A 15,170-nucleotide genomic window follows, 5' to 3' on the forward strand; every position below is an offset into this window, starting at 1 on the left:
GCACTGTGCATTCTGTAAGGGCCACTGTTATAAGTTCATGGGTGTCATGTACTATAGGGTGTAACTGGGTGAGTCAGCTGTACATTGGAACAAGATGCAATCACACATGAAGATAGTTTTACTTTTGTGAGGCTTTAATGTGGGAGGGTTGAAAATTAACGTTTCTGCTGCTTGTTACATGGTTTATTTTATTTATAAGTATAAATGGCCAGTTTGAAGCCAATATGTTTCTTTATACAGATGACCTTGGAGTATTCTTAAGCACATCTTTTGGCTGTTGATTCACATTTACAGTGTGGAGGGGTTTTTGGTTTTTTGTTTCTCATTTTTAAGCACCGAATTAAGACTTCACTGTGTTTGATGCATATGTATTAATATTTCTGTCTTGTAGACTGTCCCTTCACAACAAATGCCCTTGCTCTCAACACGCATCTATAATTAAAACAATGAGAGAATTTCTTTTATTTCCTCACTCAACTAAAGCTTAACCTCCATCACATTTCCTGCTGCTTATTTGACTTGGCTTCTTCTATGAAGAAGTTGAATTAGACTAAAGGAGCACAGAAGGCCTATGGAATGGACTTGTCAAAGAGCTCAGCATTGGCAGTTGTCGAACTTTGAAATTCTCAAAGGTGCTCAACTGCTTTTTTGGCACTGAGATCACACTAGCACTGAACACTTCTCATAATCCCAGTTCTGTGGGTTAGGTTGAACTTTACATTTTAGGTACTTCTCAAATGGCTGGCTTTTGTATTACAGTGCTTGAATCATGTGCTGTTAATCTCTGACTAGACAGGATCCAGATACTATTTCAGCTGCTGACTGTAGAAACTATTTGGTACTGTTTCTGGGAAGTGAGACTCCTGTCAGAGGCCTTAGATGCCTTAAGGTTCCCCAGGAACTCCTTCCTTATACTCTAGTTTCCTCCTTAAAGGATGCACAATAATTGAAGCGAACAGGCCTATATTTTACAGACTATTTTTACACAGGAAACAAACAGATCTAGGCAAAATAAGAAAGACCTATGCCTTGTTCCTTCGGTCTGATTACTGCTCTCATGTCTTTGAAGTCTGTATACTTGCAAGCACCTGAGCTTTCTCTGCTGGATTCCTCACCCCCAGCATCTGCATCTTCTGGGTCCTGCTGAGTTCTTGCCCTTGCAGTCAACACCCTTTAGTTTCTGCTTGTTCTTCTCTGGAGCCATGCTCTGATTTGTTTCTATTCCAAAGCATCTCAACCTCTATGTTTTCATAAGGCCAGCCCAAATACACCCATCTTTTAATTTCTTTGGGTGATTCTTCCCTACCCATCCCCTATTGTTTTCTCTTTGCTTATCGGCAGATAACTGGTTCAGTAGGGTTTTAAGATACTCACTGCTGCAAAGCAAATGTTATCTGTTTTGTTAGTAATCATTATTAATGTTTCTAGTCAGATGAAGACATTAACATACCACTTTTCCCCTTTACAAAACTTTAATCTTAACACTATACTTATATGTTCTGTAAAATATAGAAACTATTTGAAGAAAATCTAATATCCATACTTCATAATAGTTAAAGTCCTGTAAAGATATCTTGAATCCTGTAGATCCAGATCTACATGTTTTCTTTATGCCTTTGTCCTGCTCCGTCCTTCATGATTAAACCAGGTTTTATTCATCTGCGATACCAATTACAAAGGTTCTGGAGCTCATCCAGCTACCAGGTTGTATTTGATGTACAGAAGGGTATGAAGCAAGCAGAATGTCCTGTCAGTGGCTAGAGAGGGCTTTGATTTACTGACTGAAATGTAACTGCAAATAATTGAATCAAAGCACCATTTTTCAGAAATAAGCTCTGATTTGTACTCTTTAACTGTAGAAGTAGGGCACTGTCATCTTTCCCCATGTGCAAATGCAGAAACTACATCAGACTTTTAATGGTAAAGAATTTCCATCAGAAGAAGCTGCAGTTTACAGCTAAATCATTGTATCTAAAAGAGCCAGTTTTTCCCTTCCATTTTTTAACCCTTACTTTTGTGGCTGAATATATTGCTGTCTAGGCTCAAATATCCTGTCACTTACCACTACGGCAATTCAGTAATACTTGCATTTACATCTGCAGTGCTACATTGCTATTATGCTATTATTACAATTATAGGTGCTTTCTACTGCTATAATTATTTACTACCAAGGTTAAATTGTTATTAAAGCATAAATACTATTTACTGATTTCAATCAAAACATACAAGCAGGCTTATCACAGCAGTGAGTAAAAATATGTTGATAGACGACATAGCAAGGAATCTTTTTAGCTGTTCCAGAAAGGCCAAAGTCTTCTTGTCATGTACATTTTATTGGGAGCTAGAATCAGTCAATATGCAATGAAGACTGAGCATGACCTGAATCATGCTCTAAGGATTTGCCTTTCTGAAATGGGTGTGTTTGTACAGCCATCATGGGGCAAGGAGCAGTTCAGCTCAGGTTGTTGACTGAAAGAAAATGCTTGTGGAAATCTAGCTGGTGTATCTGTAGCTCTGGATCAGGAGAGAGTTAGTTCAGGCTGCACACGAGTGGAGTGACTCAGATTGACACAAAATTTGGGAGGTGTTTCAGCTTTAAGATCTAAGCTGTGTTATTAAGTGTGGAAGCTGTTGTAACCTCATGACTTCTAGGTTGCTGTGGGAATCAGAGTGTGAAATGTTATCATCTGCTGCCATGATTTGCTTTGACTTCCTGCCTGTGTTCTGCCTTAAAATTGAAGGTTCAGTTGCTGAAATACAATCCCCAAGTATGACAGTGACAGGCACATGAATATGTAATAAGTGGTTGAAGAAACAGCTAGAGAGCAATTCCTGGAAGGATTTCCCTATGCTGATCAACGTGAGCTGTTTTAATTAGCAGAGCAGCTGGATTTTAGCTGCTTCTTAACTACATCCTCTCTTGTCCAGACAGTGGGAAGTCGCAGTTGCGGCATTCATTAAGTGATGCAGAAGTAGACATCCTCAGCATATTGATGAGGATTGAATTGTCGCTGGACTTAATTACTGGTTCAGGATTACTTGCTTTTGGGGCTGGACCCAAGAGAGAGGTAAAATTGTACGAGGGTAAGTCTTAATTTCATAGATTACCAGGTCTGTACTATTGAGCATGTGGTTTCTTAGGTGACTAGATCTTCATTAGCCTCCTGTACCCACAGGGCCATGACAATACCTCATGATTTAGCAGAGAACATGCAAGTGCATCTTGATTTTACAGAAAGACCACTGTGGTGCCAGGCTGCTACCAACTGTGTTTTTCTAGTGCCTGTCTGATCTCCTAGTGGGCCAATATGGATGACCAACACTAACAGAAAAAAAAAATGAAAGAGTTTATCGATAACAAACCGATACTGAAGGATGAGAAGAACAGCTGACATGAGGCATAACCAGCATTTGGTGATTTGCTGTCAGATTAGCTCCAGACTCATAGACTTAAGGTTTGTTTTTGTGAGTAGAGGCTGAGCTGCTTACCCTGAGGACTGCTGCTGGCCTGCCTGTCTGCTCCCATCGCTTCTCCAATGCCACCCTGATGCTTGTGTGACTCTGCAGCCAGCTGGCGCAGTTGGCCTGTCTGGCTGAAAACTAATCAGGGTATTCGGGATGGGATTCTTTGTTGTTAACAAAATCACATGGCTGATCCAGCAGACTTGTGACCATGCCAGCACCAACGAAAGAAAGCTGGTGGAAATGGTGATCTTGGGGCAGGTGGGACTATTGGCTGTGCAGTGCCCACTTCTCTTACACTAATGGGAAAACTGCACCTGGGCTCCATGTGCCATGTGAGTGAATTTACACATATCAGCTGGAGGACTGGGACTCCTCTGCAGTGGAGGCATTGAAGAGGCTGATCATGTGGATACATTTTCAGTGTAGATTCATTTAATCCACAGGATTAATACAGTTCTGTCCACTGCACCCACATCATGAATTTGGGACAGTTGTGAGTCTTCTGTTCTCACTTTAGGAGCTTTTGGGTTGAACTAATAGATCTGTCTTTGGTCTGCAAGTGGTGATAAATCTGATCTTTTGCATCGCCCTCAATTTAGCTATAAAATTATTAACGTCTTTCTGTGACTCAGTCTGCAGTGAAATAATTTAGGTGATATTTTAAACATTTTGTATTTCAAATAGTGTCTTCTAATAAGTTTTTTAAATGTTACACTGTGGTACACTGGCTGTTATAAAGATGGCATGATTTCTAAAGTAACTGAGAGGAATATATGATGCCTTTTATTAAACTAGTGTTTTGCTTCACAGTAATTTCAGCATTAGCTATTTTAAAATTCTTGGCTCACATTCGAAGAAGTCACAAGACATTAAAAATAGCAACATTTTAGTTCTTTCTATTCTGTGTGTGTGTGTGTATAAGACAGGGTCAATAACCATCATAATTAGAAATACATTGAACTTTTACATGGGTATGTGAACTTAAGGACTGATACTCTATGAAACCTTCATATAACTTGACATAAAGGGTAAATTTTGAGATTTTGGAATAGATGCTTCAGAATATTAATATTTTAGAACAAGTGAACATTCTTTTTCATTATTTTTTTGTTACCTCTTTTTTTCCCTCCAGGCTTTTGTGTATTTCTAGAGTGATGTCTGAAAGCGGTGCAATCAGTTTTCCTGTAGAATATTCATTGTTATGTCAGTTTAGATAAATAAACCAAAGGTCCTAGTTCTGATAAAGGGAGCAGGCAATATGGAGGAGTGCCCAATTCCTGCTGAGAATCCTGTGCAAGCCATTAGGAAAGTGATGGAAGTAGATGAAGGAGAGATGCTGGGACAGGATGGTAGCTTGGGAAGTCTTTTGTATGCCAGACAGTACCACAACCTGTGGAGCAGAAGACTGTAGATAGCTGGGGGAGACCTTCCCTAGATGTTTATGGGTATGCTCACAGGCAGGAAGGGAGCAGTCACCTGCCACTCCTGCCTGTGCTCTCCAGAGGCAGGCAAAGTCCAGCACTCCTCTGCCTGTTTGCGCTCAGCAGCAGAGCTGCCTCACTGTCAGCCAGCTGGTGGGAATGTGTCTGTGGGGTGCCCTTGGCTGGGCTGGAGATGCTGCTGCTCCGGAAACAGCTGAAAGACAGGCGGGTGAAAAAGGTAGTCCAGAACTTCCTGACCTCTTTGCTTGGGTAGCTGTCCTGCTCCAGGCAGACACAAATCCCTGCCTGCTTGCTCAGAGATGCCTGTGTGATTTGAGCTTTATTCCACTTAAACAGCACCTCCCCTCCTCAGCTGTGCAGGGACTCTCGAGGTGAGTGATACTCCCACAGTCGCTGTGTTGAGTCAGGAGTCACCCTGCAGGAGCGGGCCTTTGAGAAATACTGTAGCTACACTGGAGTTGTGTTTGAAGAGAGACACTGCTCAGTCAAGTAAGTGTTGAAGCAGAGCCCCTAATGAGGGAGAGACCCTGGTTTATGCACACTAGTTGCACTTACTCTGCTAAAAAAAGAGTTTACAGCTCTTTGACCAGTCTAGTTTGTGGCAATTTTATTTCCCTAATGCACAGACCTAAAATAGGCTTTTGAAGCATTTTCCTGAAGTGTTTATATTTAGAAAACCGTCCTTGAAACCCAGCGTAAAGCCTGCCAAGGAAGAGGGAGTAGGTGTTTAACAGCTTCAAACACACCACTCCATGTTCTTTATCTTTCAGACATGGTGACCCATGGGGCCCTTTTCATATTACTGCTGACTTAAAGTACCCAACTGCTTTCAGCATAGCAGGCACAGCAGCTTACAGATCCCGTCTGAACCTATTGACTGGGTTTGTCTGAGTGCACGAAGGACCAGATAGAGATGGGTTTTGAGGGGCTGGCAGGGGAAGCTCAACAAAGCTTCTGCCATAGCTGGAAATGAAACAAAGTTTGTGCTTTAAATTAACAGTGAGCAAGGTCTAGGATAAATGTGCAGATGTGAGAGGAGTTGCTCTCCTGCATGCTAAATTGGGGAGGGGAGGGATGGAGATGAATAAATAGTTTGCATCTTTACTTGTTCCATATTAGATATGACTGTGGTGTTGTTGGAGCTAATGTTTATCAGAGTCTTAAATGCTCTGAAACTTCTGCTGTCTGCACTGTTTTCTTCCAGCAACATAAGTTTGGACTTTGCTTGTGTACATTGAAGGGTGACAGAGGAGCTGCTGTCCCCCACCCCCAGGGGCTAGTTGTTGGCACACTGTCCCCTCAGGTCTGTTGGGGGAGTCACACTGGGACCAGGACTGATCCTGGTCCCATGTGGATTAATTTTTTCCTCAGCATGTGTGTTTGTGAGGACTTTCTCTGCGCTCTGTTTCGTTGCCGTGCCTTATGGACAGGAGGAGGAGGTGGGAAAAAGGCAAGGACCATGCAGTATAGTAATTGGTGCAGCTCCTACCTCATCAAATAGGAGAATTAAATTGGATTTGGTTATGTTAATTATTTGGATGACTTGAGAGAAAATATGTCATTAACTGCAGAACAGAAGCGGGTATTAGCAACCTTATCACTTCTCTCTTTGCAAGACAGGGTAAGAGTCCAGAAAATGTTGCTTGTGGAGCAGGAAGGGATTAGCTCAGCATAAGGTATGGGCAAAATCACCAGTTGCCTCAAGAACAGCATCTTATTTAAGTTACTGGGGTTTAATATGTAACAAGGTTATGAAGCTTGCAGTTCCTTTACAGGGCTTCATGCAGAAAAAAAACAATGCATCCCCTCTCATTTCCAAGTTTTTAAAGGGTTGAAATAATTGTAAGCTAGATGTGAATCAAACTCTCCTTGGGACAGGAAATGTAGTGCTTTGCCAAAACGTTGTTGATGGGTGACCTGTTAATGGAAAGTGGAAAAGAAGAACTGTCTGTTAACGGCTTGTTTTGCCTGTGAGCTCATAAATTTTCTAACAGAACCATATTATCTTGAGTTCTAAATTACACAAGTAGTTGCATACTTGAACTACCTTGCTCTTGATATATCCGTGCTTCAACTTCATTAGGTTGGTTTCATGAGAGGTTTTGCATCTTTGTTCTTTGCATTTTGATTTTAAAAATGTTTTCTATATCCTTTTGGTCCTCATGTCACATGGAAAGCTTGAACTTGTGTCTGCATGATGACTCCTATGATTTCTAGCCAAAAATACTTGCTTGTGTATGAAAGTGCTTATCAGATTCCGAGGCAAATTGCAGTGGGTCAAAGGGCTTTTGCTAGTGGAATAAAGAAACTTAACATGTTCCTTTTCATTCTTACTGATACTTGAATATGCATACTTTATAGATTTTCTAATTTCTGCCTATAAAACTTAGGTAAATCTTGAATTCTGAGTATAGAAAGTTATTACTGCTCCAGAAGATTTTAGATTCGTGTTACCAGACTTCGGTGTCCTTCCTGTCTGATACTAAATATGATTAAATTAAAACCCTAAAAATTGTAGTTATAAACAGAAATGAAAGCAGAAGAATAAAGCTTCAAAAATGAACATACAAAAGCAAGAGACTTGAGATATGAGGAATTAAAAAGGGAGTCTGGGGTACATCTGTGAGGAACACACAACTGAAAGTGTTTCTTAAAGATAAGGCTCTATTATGATGGGACACTTTGAAGGAAAATTAGAACCCTTTTCTGCTGAGAATGCAGAGTGAAATATGACTGATAGAAATGTTTTCTAATGCATCTTTGCTAGCAGTGTGGATTGGGGCCAAGCCACATTTGAACTGTTTCTGAAACCAGACAAAAAGGCATTGTTTATCCTAGAGTAGCCAGACTATTTCAGAAAACAGTTCAATCAGAGCAACATTCATTTCTAGTCTTAATTAGTTTCCAGAATGACTGTAGAGGGAGGACGTTTTTCATCCACATCCTTTTTGACTGTCTCTTTCTTCTCTTCTCCAAATCCCCCTGTTCCTCATCCCACTGGAGTAATTGCAGTTATCATATGCATGTGGAGCTAAACTGAGCCCTGACAGAGTTAGTGTGCTGCACTGCCTGCTGCAGTCAGAGAGAGAGCAGAGTTAAAATGCTAATGCCCTCCCCATACGAACATTCCTGCTGTTCTGCTGCTGATGAAGGCTGGTGGTAGAATGTTTCTGGAAAAGGCTCGATTAGTATACCTTTTTGTTGTAATTAGAATATTGTATTAATTTGAATCAGATATAGTCTATTTATTTTCAGCCTTTAAAAAGACTATTCAGCACTTCCAGAAGTTTCTCACCAATAAGTATTTTTTACTTCTTGTGGTAAAAAAAAAAAAAAGAAAAAAAAGAAAAAAGAGGAAAAAAACCATTTTTTTCTGAACTAGTTGTTTGTTGTGTTTGTTTGGTTTTTTTAATCTCCTCTGTAGCTTTGCACAAAGTAGAGGTACCATATTCTTCAAGTTAGCAATGTTTCTGAAAGTGGTAATCCCAAATTAAATTTGATTTTTACCTGCAAAAATAGTAAGGACTGCTGTATCTGTTAAATAAGACATTCTGAAGAGAAGCATCAGAAACCTTAGTCTTACCGAGAAAACAGATGAGTTGGCAAAAGGAAACATTTTTCTATCCTTGTGCATCAACAAATTTTTGGTCGTGTTGTCTTCCTGCCTAACCCCACCCACCAAGTTATTACTGAAAAATGCAATCTCAACTGAAAGAGAAGACAAATTATTAAGTAATTGTTAAAAATATTTAGCAAAGGGGCTGTAAGTTTTTACTTGGCTGTGTAAGTTTAATTTATTTCTGAGAATGTTGATTAAATGCTTATCATCTGCGAATATGCACACCCACAGAAAACAGAACGTGAACTTCAACACACAATTGAGAGAAATAATGCATTTAATAATAGGCTTTCTATCTTTGCAGAGTCTTGAAGCTAAACTGTAACCTGGTTTTCATTAGAAGGGGTTGGGTATGGTTGTTTACTTCAGGAGTTTTGGATAAGTTTTTGTACGATAACAACATAGGGGAAAAATGAGCTTGGCAGACCCTTTAAAATATACGGGTAATTTCTACATGATGTTACTTAGTTGTTTCCTCTTTGAGACATTAACCATATTGTAATAATTTTTTTTCCTCCATTAAGCCAAGGACCTTTGTCATCCATAAGAGCAGCAATCAAGAGATGTAAGTCTACTTTTCCTATTTCTTGAAAACTATAATATTGTAAAATTGATACGTCTTCATTTTTAGTAACTGTTTAACTTTGTATGTGAAAACAAAGTAGCTAGCAGGCTCTGGGGGTCTATAATTTTTCTCTCTCTTCTTGTTTATAGACCATCTTTTTGCTTTGCTGATGGGCTGTTCCTTATTTCCAATTAGTAACATTCTCTTATTTGTCCACTGATGCATCTGTGCACAGATGTGATCCATCTCTGAAGAGCTTTGGGTTACATATGCCAATTTTTAGTTCACTTGATAAAACAGATGATTGTTTTATTTTAGTAGAAATCTGCAGCAACTGGTCATTGACTGTACCGGGGAAAGGATTATACTCATGTAATGGGCTTATTTTGGAAAACAAAAAATTGTTTATAAATCTTGAATGAGAGTCCAAGCTCTTCTTCCTTGATTTCATCATTTAACTCCGTTTCCCTTTTCCCTGCTCATGATATTTCCAGACAGAGAATTTCTTCAACTGCATCTTTCAAAGTATTTTATGCTGTTTCTTTCTTCCACTTTTCATTTTTACTTCCTATCTGTCCAGGACTCCAATTTCATATTAATGAAACAAGGATTCTGCTATGGGGAAAAATAAATTAGTGTATGTACTACTGATCTGTTTCTCCTGGACCTATTAGTCAGGGACTCATTAGTATGGATTAAATTGGAGGTAGTGAAAGGACATCATGAAAGCTTTACTCAGAGCAAGTCTGCATGATGCTGTAGTTAAAATGCAGCACTTTATCTGTGCTGTTGCTGCCATGGATGGAAACTGGAAAACAGAGAGCACCAGATCACAGAGGGCCTTTTGTGGTGGAGTCAGAAATTGATTCAGACTGCCTAAGCCCCAGTACCTTGCCTAAGTGAGAGACCATCTGGGAGATCATTAGGCATTTGATATCTGTGTTTTTGAAAATATAGTAGCAAATGATACTTTGTCTTGAGGCATAATCAAGTAAAAATCTAGTCAGGAAGCTGTGGCTCATGTGCTATTTACTTATTTATATTAATATGTGAATAGCTATGATGAAATATAAGTACCATGTGAATTATTCAGATAATAAGCTAGAAAAAAAATCCATGCACATAGCAAGGCATTGTATATGAAACTATAGTTCTTTGTATACCAGTAACCAATCCTGTGAATTGACCTAAATTAAAATAGACACAATAATTCCTAACTCCCCTTGACATTAATCTGGAAAAGCTATAGTATTATCTAGAAAAGTATATTTCCCTAAAGGAATTAGAAATCTTTCTTTATTTCTTAATCAAAGCTTCTGTGGGCTGTTATTCTCAAATTTTCAAGAAACATGGTAAGTATGTACAGGGTTTCAACTTACTCACCTGTAGACAATGCTGTATATCATTTTGTATTGAGAAGTCTGTCTTGTGGCTGAAGAGAAGGAGGATTTATTTTCCTTTGTCACCCTGACTACAACTCTGCACAGAAAGATGGTGTCATTTTCAGTTGTTTGATCGTTCCATAGAATTCAGAAAAGAGCCCAACGTAACTTGAAGAAAGCAAGCACGTGAACATGAGATCTGCTCAGGAGAAGCCTTTTAATCTCAGCTCTTCAAAACAGTTACCCTAGGATTTTCATGATGGTCTCAGGCCAAGTCACAGCACTTAACCCAGCTCCCACTGAAATCAGCGAAACTATTTCCATTGACGCCAGCGCAGCAACATGTGCAAGAATGCCAAAGAAAGTAAAAAGAGGCAAGCCAAGTGCTGCAGCAGTGAGACAAAGGGGAACAGTGTTTTCACTCGCTTCTCCACTCATCCAGAACAGGGTGTTGTTAAGAAGCAGGGCTACGGAAGCAAGTCTCTTAGCCTAAAATGTTGGAATAACCTGTAGACTTGTTCTATTCTCATTCTGTCCTAAGCAAATATGTGGCTGAATGAAGGACGTGTAACAGCCTGTATGCACTCTGAGGCTGTGGCTTTCCATTTGGCAGTTTTGCAGCCATTTTTGGCTGTGGGTTTTGTTTGTTTTTCATTTTTGTTTGTTTCGTTTGGGGGCTTCCTAGGTTCTTTTGGCTCCCATATTTTCCCAACCAGATCAATTCCGTGACCTCATTCTCTTCCCCATCTGCACAAACATTTGGGCTGGCATAGTGCAGGGAATGGTGCAGAGGCAGAAACATACAGCCCAAGTAAAGTTGTAGGAAGGAGTGAAGTGCCTTCATAAATTGTGATTGTCCAATTTGAGTGAAAATACAGGGTGTAGTTATGAAGATTTTATTCAGCAGCAATGCTAGCCTCTTGGAGCCCAGCAGTTAGATCAGCTGTGGAAAGGGCATATAACCACACTGGGGGTGGGAAGAGGAATCCCTGTTATCCCCCTACGTTGTTTTTTTGATCAGTTCCCTTCCTGAAGCTGCACAGAGCACTGGAACCAGGAAGCAGAGGCAGGAAATAGAGACTGCTATTGGGGGTGGCACGTTCCTTCACCTGTGCTGCTGGTGGTCTGAGCCCAGGGTGAGCAGGTTAAAGGAGATTAAACAGGACAAAAAGTGTACAGACAGTGATTTTTTTTCGTTTAACACTCTGAACTCACTGTGGGGTCATATGAGTGCTAATGTTCATTCAGGAGGAGACAAAAATCCGTGTTTGGAAGGGGAATTGGACATCACCATCTCTTTATCTACATTCAAGTGTTAGATCAGCCCAGCTCTAACATCAGACAACCTAACATTTCCCTGAGGTGCCTGGAAACAGAACTAGGAGAAAAGGAGCAAGACCTCCCTCTTGTGCCAAGAAACAGTTTGGGAGAAAAACTTCAACTCTCTTACTTCAGAGATGCATGAAAAATCTTAGTTAGTTTGAACCACCACATCTACAGAGATAGTCTGATCAGATCTTGGGCAAAATTAAGTATTTTTTTTTCTGGTTTTGGCTTGAGGATTATCTGATCCTTTTAGTGTTCCCTGAAGAAGGACCTCTGCAACCATGTAACAACTTTGATACTGCAAAGACTACAAGCATGGCCTCTTGCATGGGACTGTTCTGTCAGCTCTTCCAAGTGGATTGCTTTGTAGGGAAGGGAGGGAGTGTTTGCCCACTCTGGAGGCTCTCCTTGCGATATAATGAATAAACTTCATTCCTAGGCATCTATATAGGGAAATAAATAACTTTCAGTCTAATAGTCTACATATTTTGTAGGATTGGTGGTAGAAATGTCTAGCCTGGTGTTACAAAGAATTCAAAGAAGGTGTGGTTTTAAATATTAGCATGTCATCGTTGTAGAAAGACTTGGGCTATTTGAGGTTATGTTTCCAATCTAATGCAAAATGAAACTTGCTTTTAAAGCACTCTGCAATGACAAAACTGTTCAGTATTTCATAGAGATTTGCTATGCAAAGAGAGCATGCAAATATTGTTATGCATTGTACTTATTATGGAGGCACTCAAAGCTCACAGCAGAATGTTATCTCTGAGCAAATCCTTGAATTAACTTCAGTTCCCTCTATATTGCCTTAAAAAGTTGCCTGAAATACTGTAAATTCTAGTTCAGCTCTTTTCCAAAGGCTCATATCTGCGTGTCAGACTTCTGTTGCCACCAGCTTGTCTGTAGCATCAAAGTTTATGGGTTTGTGGTGTAATGATTGTTGTACTTACACAGGCATTTTGATCCCATTGCTTAAAATGCCCCCCTGCACCATAATCTTAATGTGTTTCAAATATGAGTGACATATTAACTACACTTGAACAGTAGGACCCAGAGAAACAGCAGAGGACAAATATTTGAAACATAAGTATACAGCACAAATAGAGTACCCTTTACCTCTGCATTTTTAAAAATAATGGATAAAAGCGCACTAAGTAGTGCTTGTAAGAAATGTACAAAAGATGAATCTATAAGTCACTGATCTGGCCTCTATTTACAGTATTACCATTAATCCTTGTTTAAATTCTATTATACTAGGTTAAACACATTTAAATGCCTCATTGACACTAACTAATAAAGTGCCTCATTGACACTACCAGAAATAAATAGTGACAATTTTATGGGTTGATTTGATTTTTTTTCCCCACCCAAGACCAAAAAAGTTATAAGGTGAAGAAGTGGGGATTTTATGCACTGAGATTTTCCTCTCCCACCCCTTCTGTAACTTCTTTGCTTACCTTTTATTTAAATACCTCTAAGCATAATCTTCTAGAAAAGTCAATAATTCTCACCCTGAGCATTTCTTAGTGTAGAAGTTGAGAATCCAACTGTTTTCAGTTGCCAGTGTACCAACCAGCACTGAAATACGTTTCCATTGACTCCCCTGATGGAAGAAAGGTTTTTCAAATCTTAAAGCTGTCATAATTTGAAATATGAGGCGAAAATTAGTAGCATGCTTTTTCAAGGAAATCCACAAAGGGAATGAAGTATGGACTTAGAAGATTGAAAGACCACAAGGCCAGAAAAATAGCTGCAGGTTTTTTTCTTGTGTTTTTAACTCAGGTGTGTACCATATTTTACCAATTCATGTCTTCTTTCATACACTTCTAATTTAAATTCTTTGTTTGAAATGGTAAAGGAATAAACCCCCTGCAAGTCTGGGGGCAAGGATTGTTTAAAAAGTTTATATTTTCTTTTGTCTAACATTTGTGGAATACCTGAGAGCAGAAGATGCAGTCGATTTCACCTCTGCTTCTACTGTGGATTTAAATCCTCTAAAGAGCTTCCAGAAAAAAATATGTTCTAAAAGTGTGGTTTTAAAAAGAATGTGCCAGCAAAAAGAGAGGAGATGTTGATGGAAGGAGGGAAGAACTTTGTCAGTGTCATTAAAAAATAAATGTTTATATTAAATGTTTATACACATGGAAGTAACTTGATTCCATAAATGCCTGGGAGATTTTTTTTTCCAAGCCGAACGAGCACATTCTGAAAACATATGTGATGGCTTGGATATTAGTCCTTTTAAAGAGACATATTTATATCTACTAGTAAAGTTATTTTATATAAATATTGTGAATGTGTTGTTTTCACTTGAAATTTGGAGTTTGATGGATTGCATAAATACCTCAGTGCATTTTTTTTACCTATGTTAAGAAACAAAAAAGGTATTTCAAACTGCTTTTAAGTTTTTCCTATTTGTTTTAGTAATTTTGATAAATAGAAGCACATTTAGAATCTCACAGGAGAAAACAGCAGGTAGAATTTACTTAGACATGAAGAAATAATGAAATTAGGTGACAGGTTTATCCATTCAGTTTTACATTCCTTATTAATTAGGTTTTATTTCTCACACCCTTATCATTGTAATTCAGCTATAACCCAAGCCTTTGTATTGAATACATTTACCAAAAAAACACTTTCTTCCATCCTCTTTGCAAAAGTAATCTTGGGTTTGGTTGGTTTGATTCAGTTTGAGTTTTTTTCTTCCAATGTGTGTATTAGATCAATGCTGTGTTAAGATCTCTGAAGAATAAAGTGAAGGTGAGGTGTAGGGGATTTATATTTACTTATCTTAGCCAAACACTTTTTACAGAACTCGTTTAGATGATGTGCAGTCATACCCAAAAGTTTGAGGTGTACCTCTTACTGGGTTCAACTTGCCTGCCCATATCTCTTTGATAGGTCAGAGTATAAATTATGAGATCCCAGCCTTTTTTGCATCTGTATCAACTCGTCAGTGTAAACCATTACTTTTGGAAGGTAAAAAGGGCAGACCCAAATAAACCATGATTTTAAGCTAAAAAAGCATTCAAAGAGCTTTGATTTCCCTCTCCTCATTCCTACAGTGGTTCCTTGTTGAGCCATACAGTGGACATTTCCATGTTTATTTATAGTCTTCATGGTTAATTTATTGCAAGGGAAACTTCTGAACAGCCACTGTTAAAATTGACATGCAGCTTGAAATAAAATCTAATTTTATTTTCATTTTTAAGACACTATTTGTTAATAGACATTACAGTTGGTTCCTTGCAACACTGGCACATGCACTATCCTTGCACGACTAACCCATTTGATCATGGTTTCTGGCACTCTGAAGCCTTAGTTTGTTCTCCTTCACCTCCTCTTTGTCTTCTGTAACCCCTTCTTTTTTT

The 15,170-nt window shown here is 38.9% G+C and overlaps 1 protein-coding gene across 4 annotated transcripts in view; it reads left to right on the forward strand.

Annotated features, from left to right (window-relative positions):
• SH3D19 (SH3 domain containing 19) overlaps nt 1-15,170 on the forward strand; it is an 87,290-nt gene that overhangs the window by 36,275 nt on the left and 35,845 nt on the right. For 3 of the 4 annotated variants that reach the window (XM_027676934.1, XM_027676935.1, XM_027676937.1), the window contains one exon: nt 9,051-9,091. The exons of the other annotated variant lie outside the window; for it this stretch is intronic. In XM_027676934.1, the coding sequence (XP_027532735.1) occupies nt 9,051-9,091 (41 nt within the window). The remainder of the gene's footprint in view (nt 1-9,050; nt 9,092-15,170) is intronic. 4 annotated transcript variants of the gene reach the window in all.

This window comes from Neopelma chrysocephalum, unplaced genomic scaffold (genome assembly GCF_003984885.1).
Source record: "Neopelma chrysocephalum unplaced genomic scaffold, ASM398488v2 Primary Assembly neopelma1_42b, whole genome shotgun sequence".
Classification (NCBI taxonomy): Eukaryota; Metazoa; Chordata; class Aves; order Passeriformes; family Pipridae; genus Neopelma; species Neopelma chrysocephalum.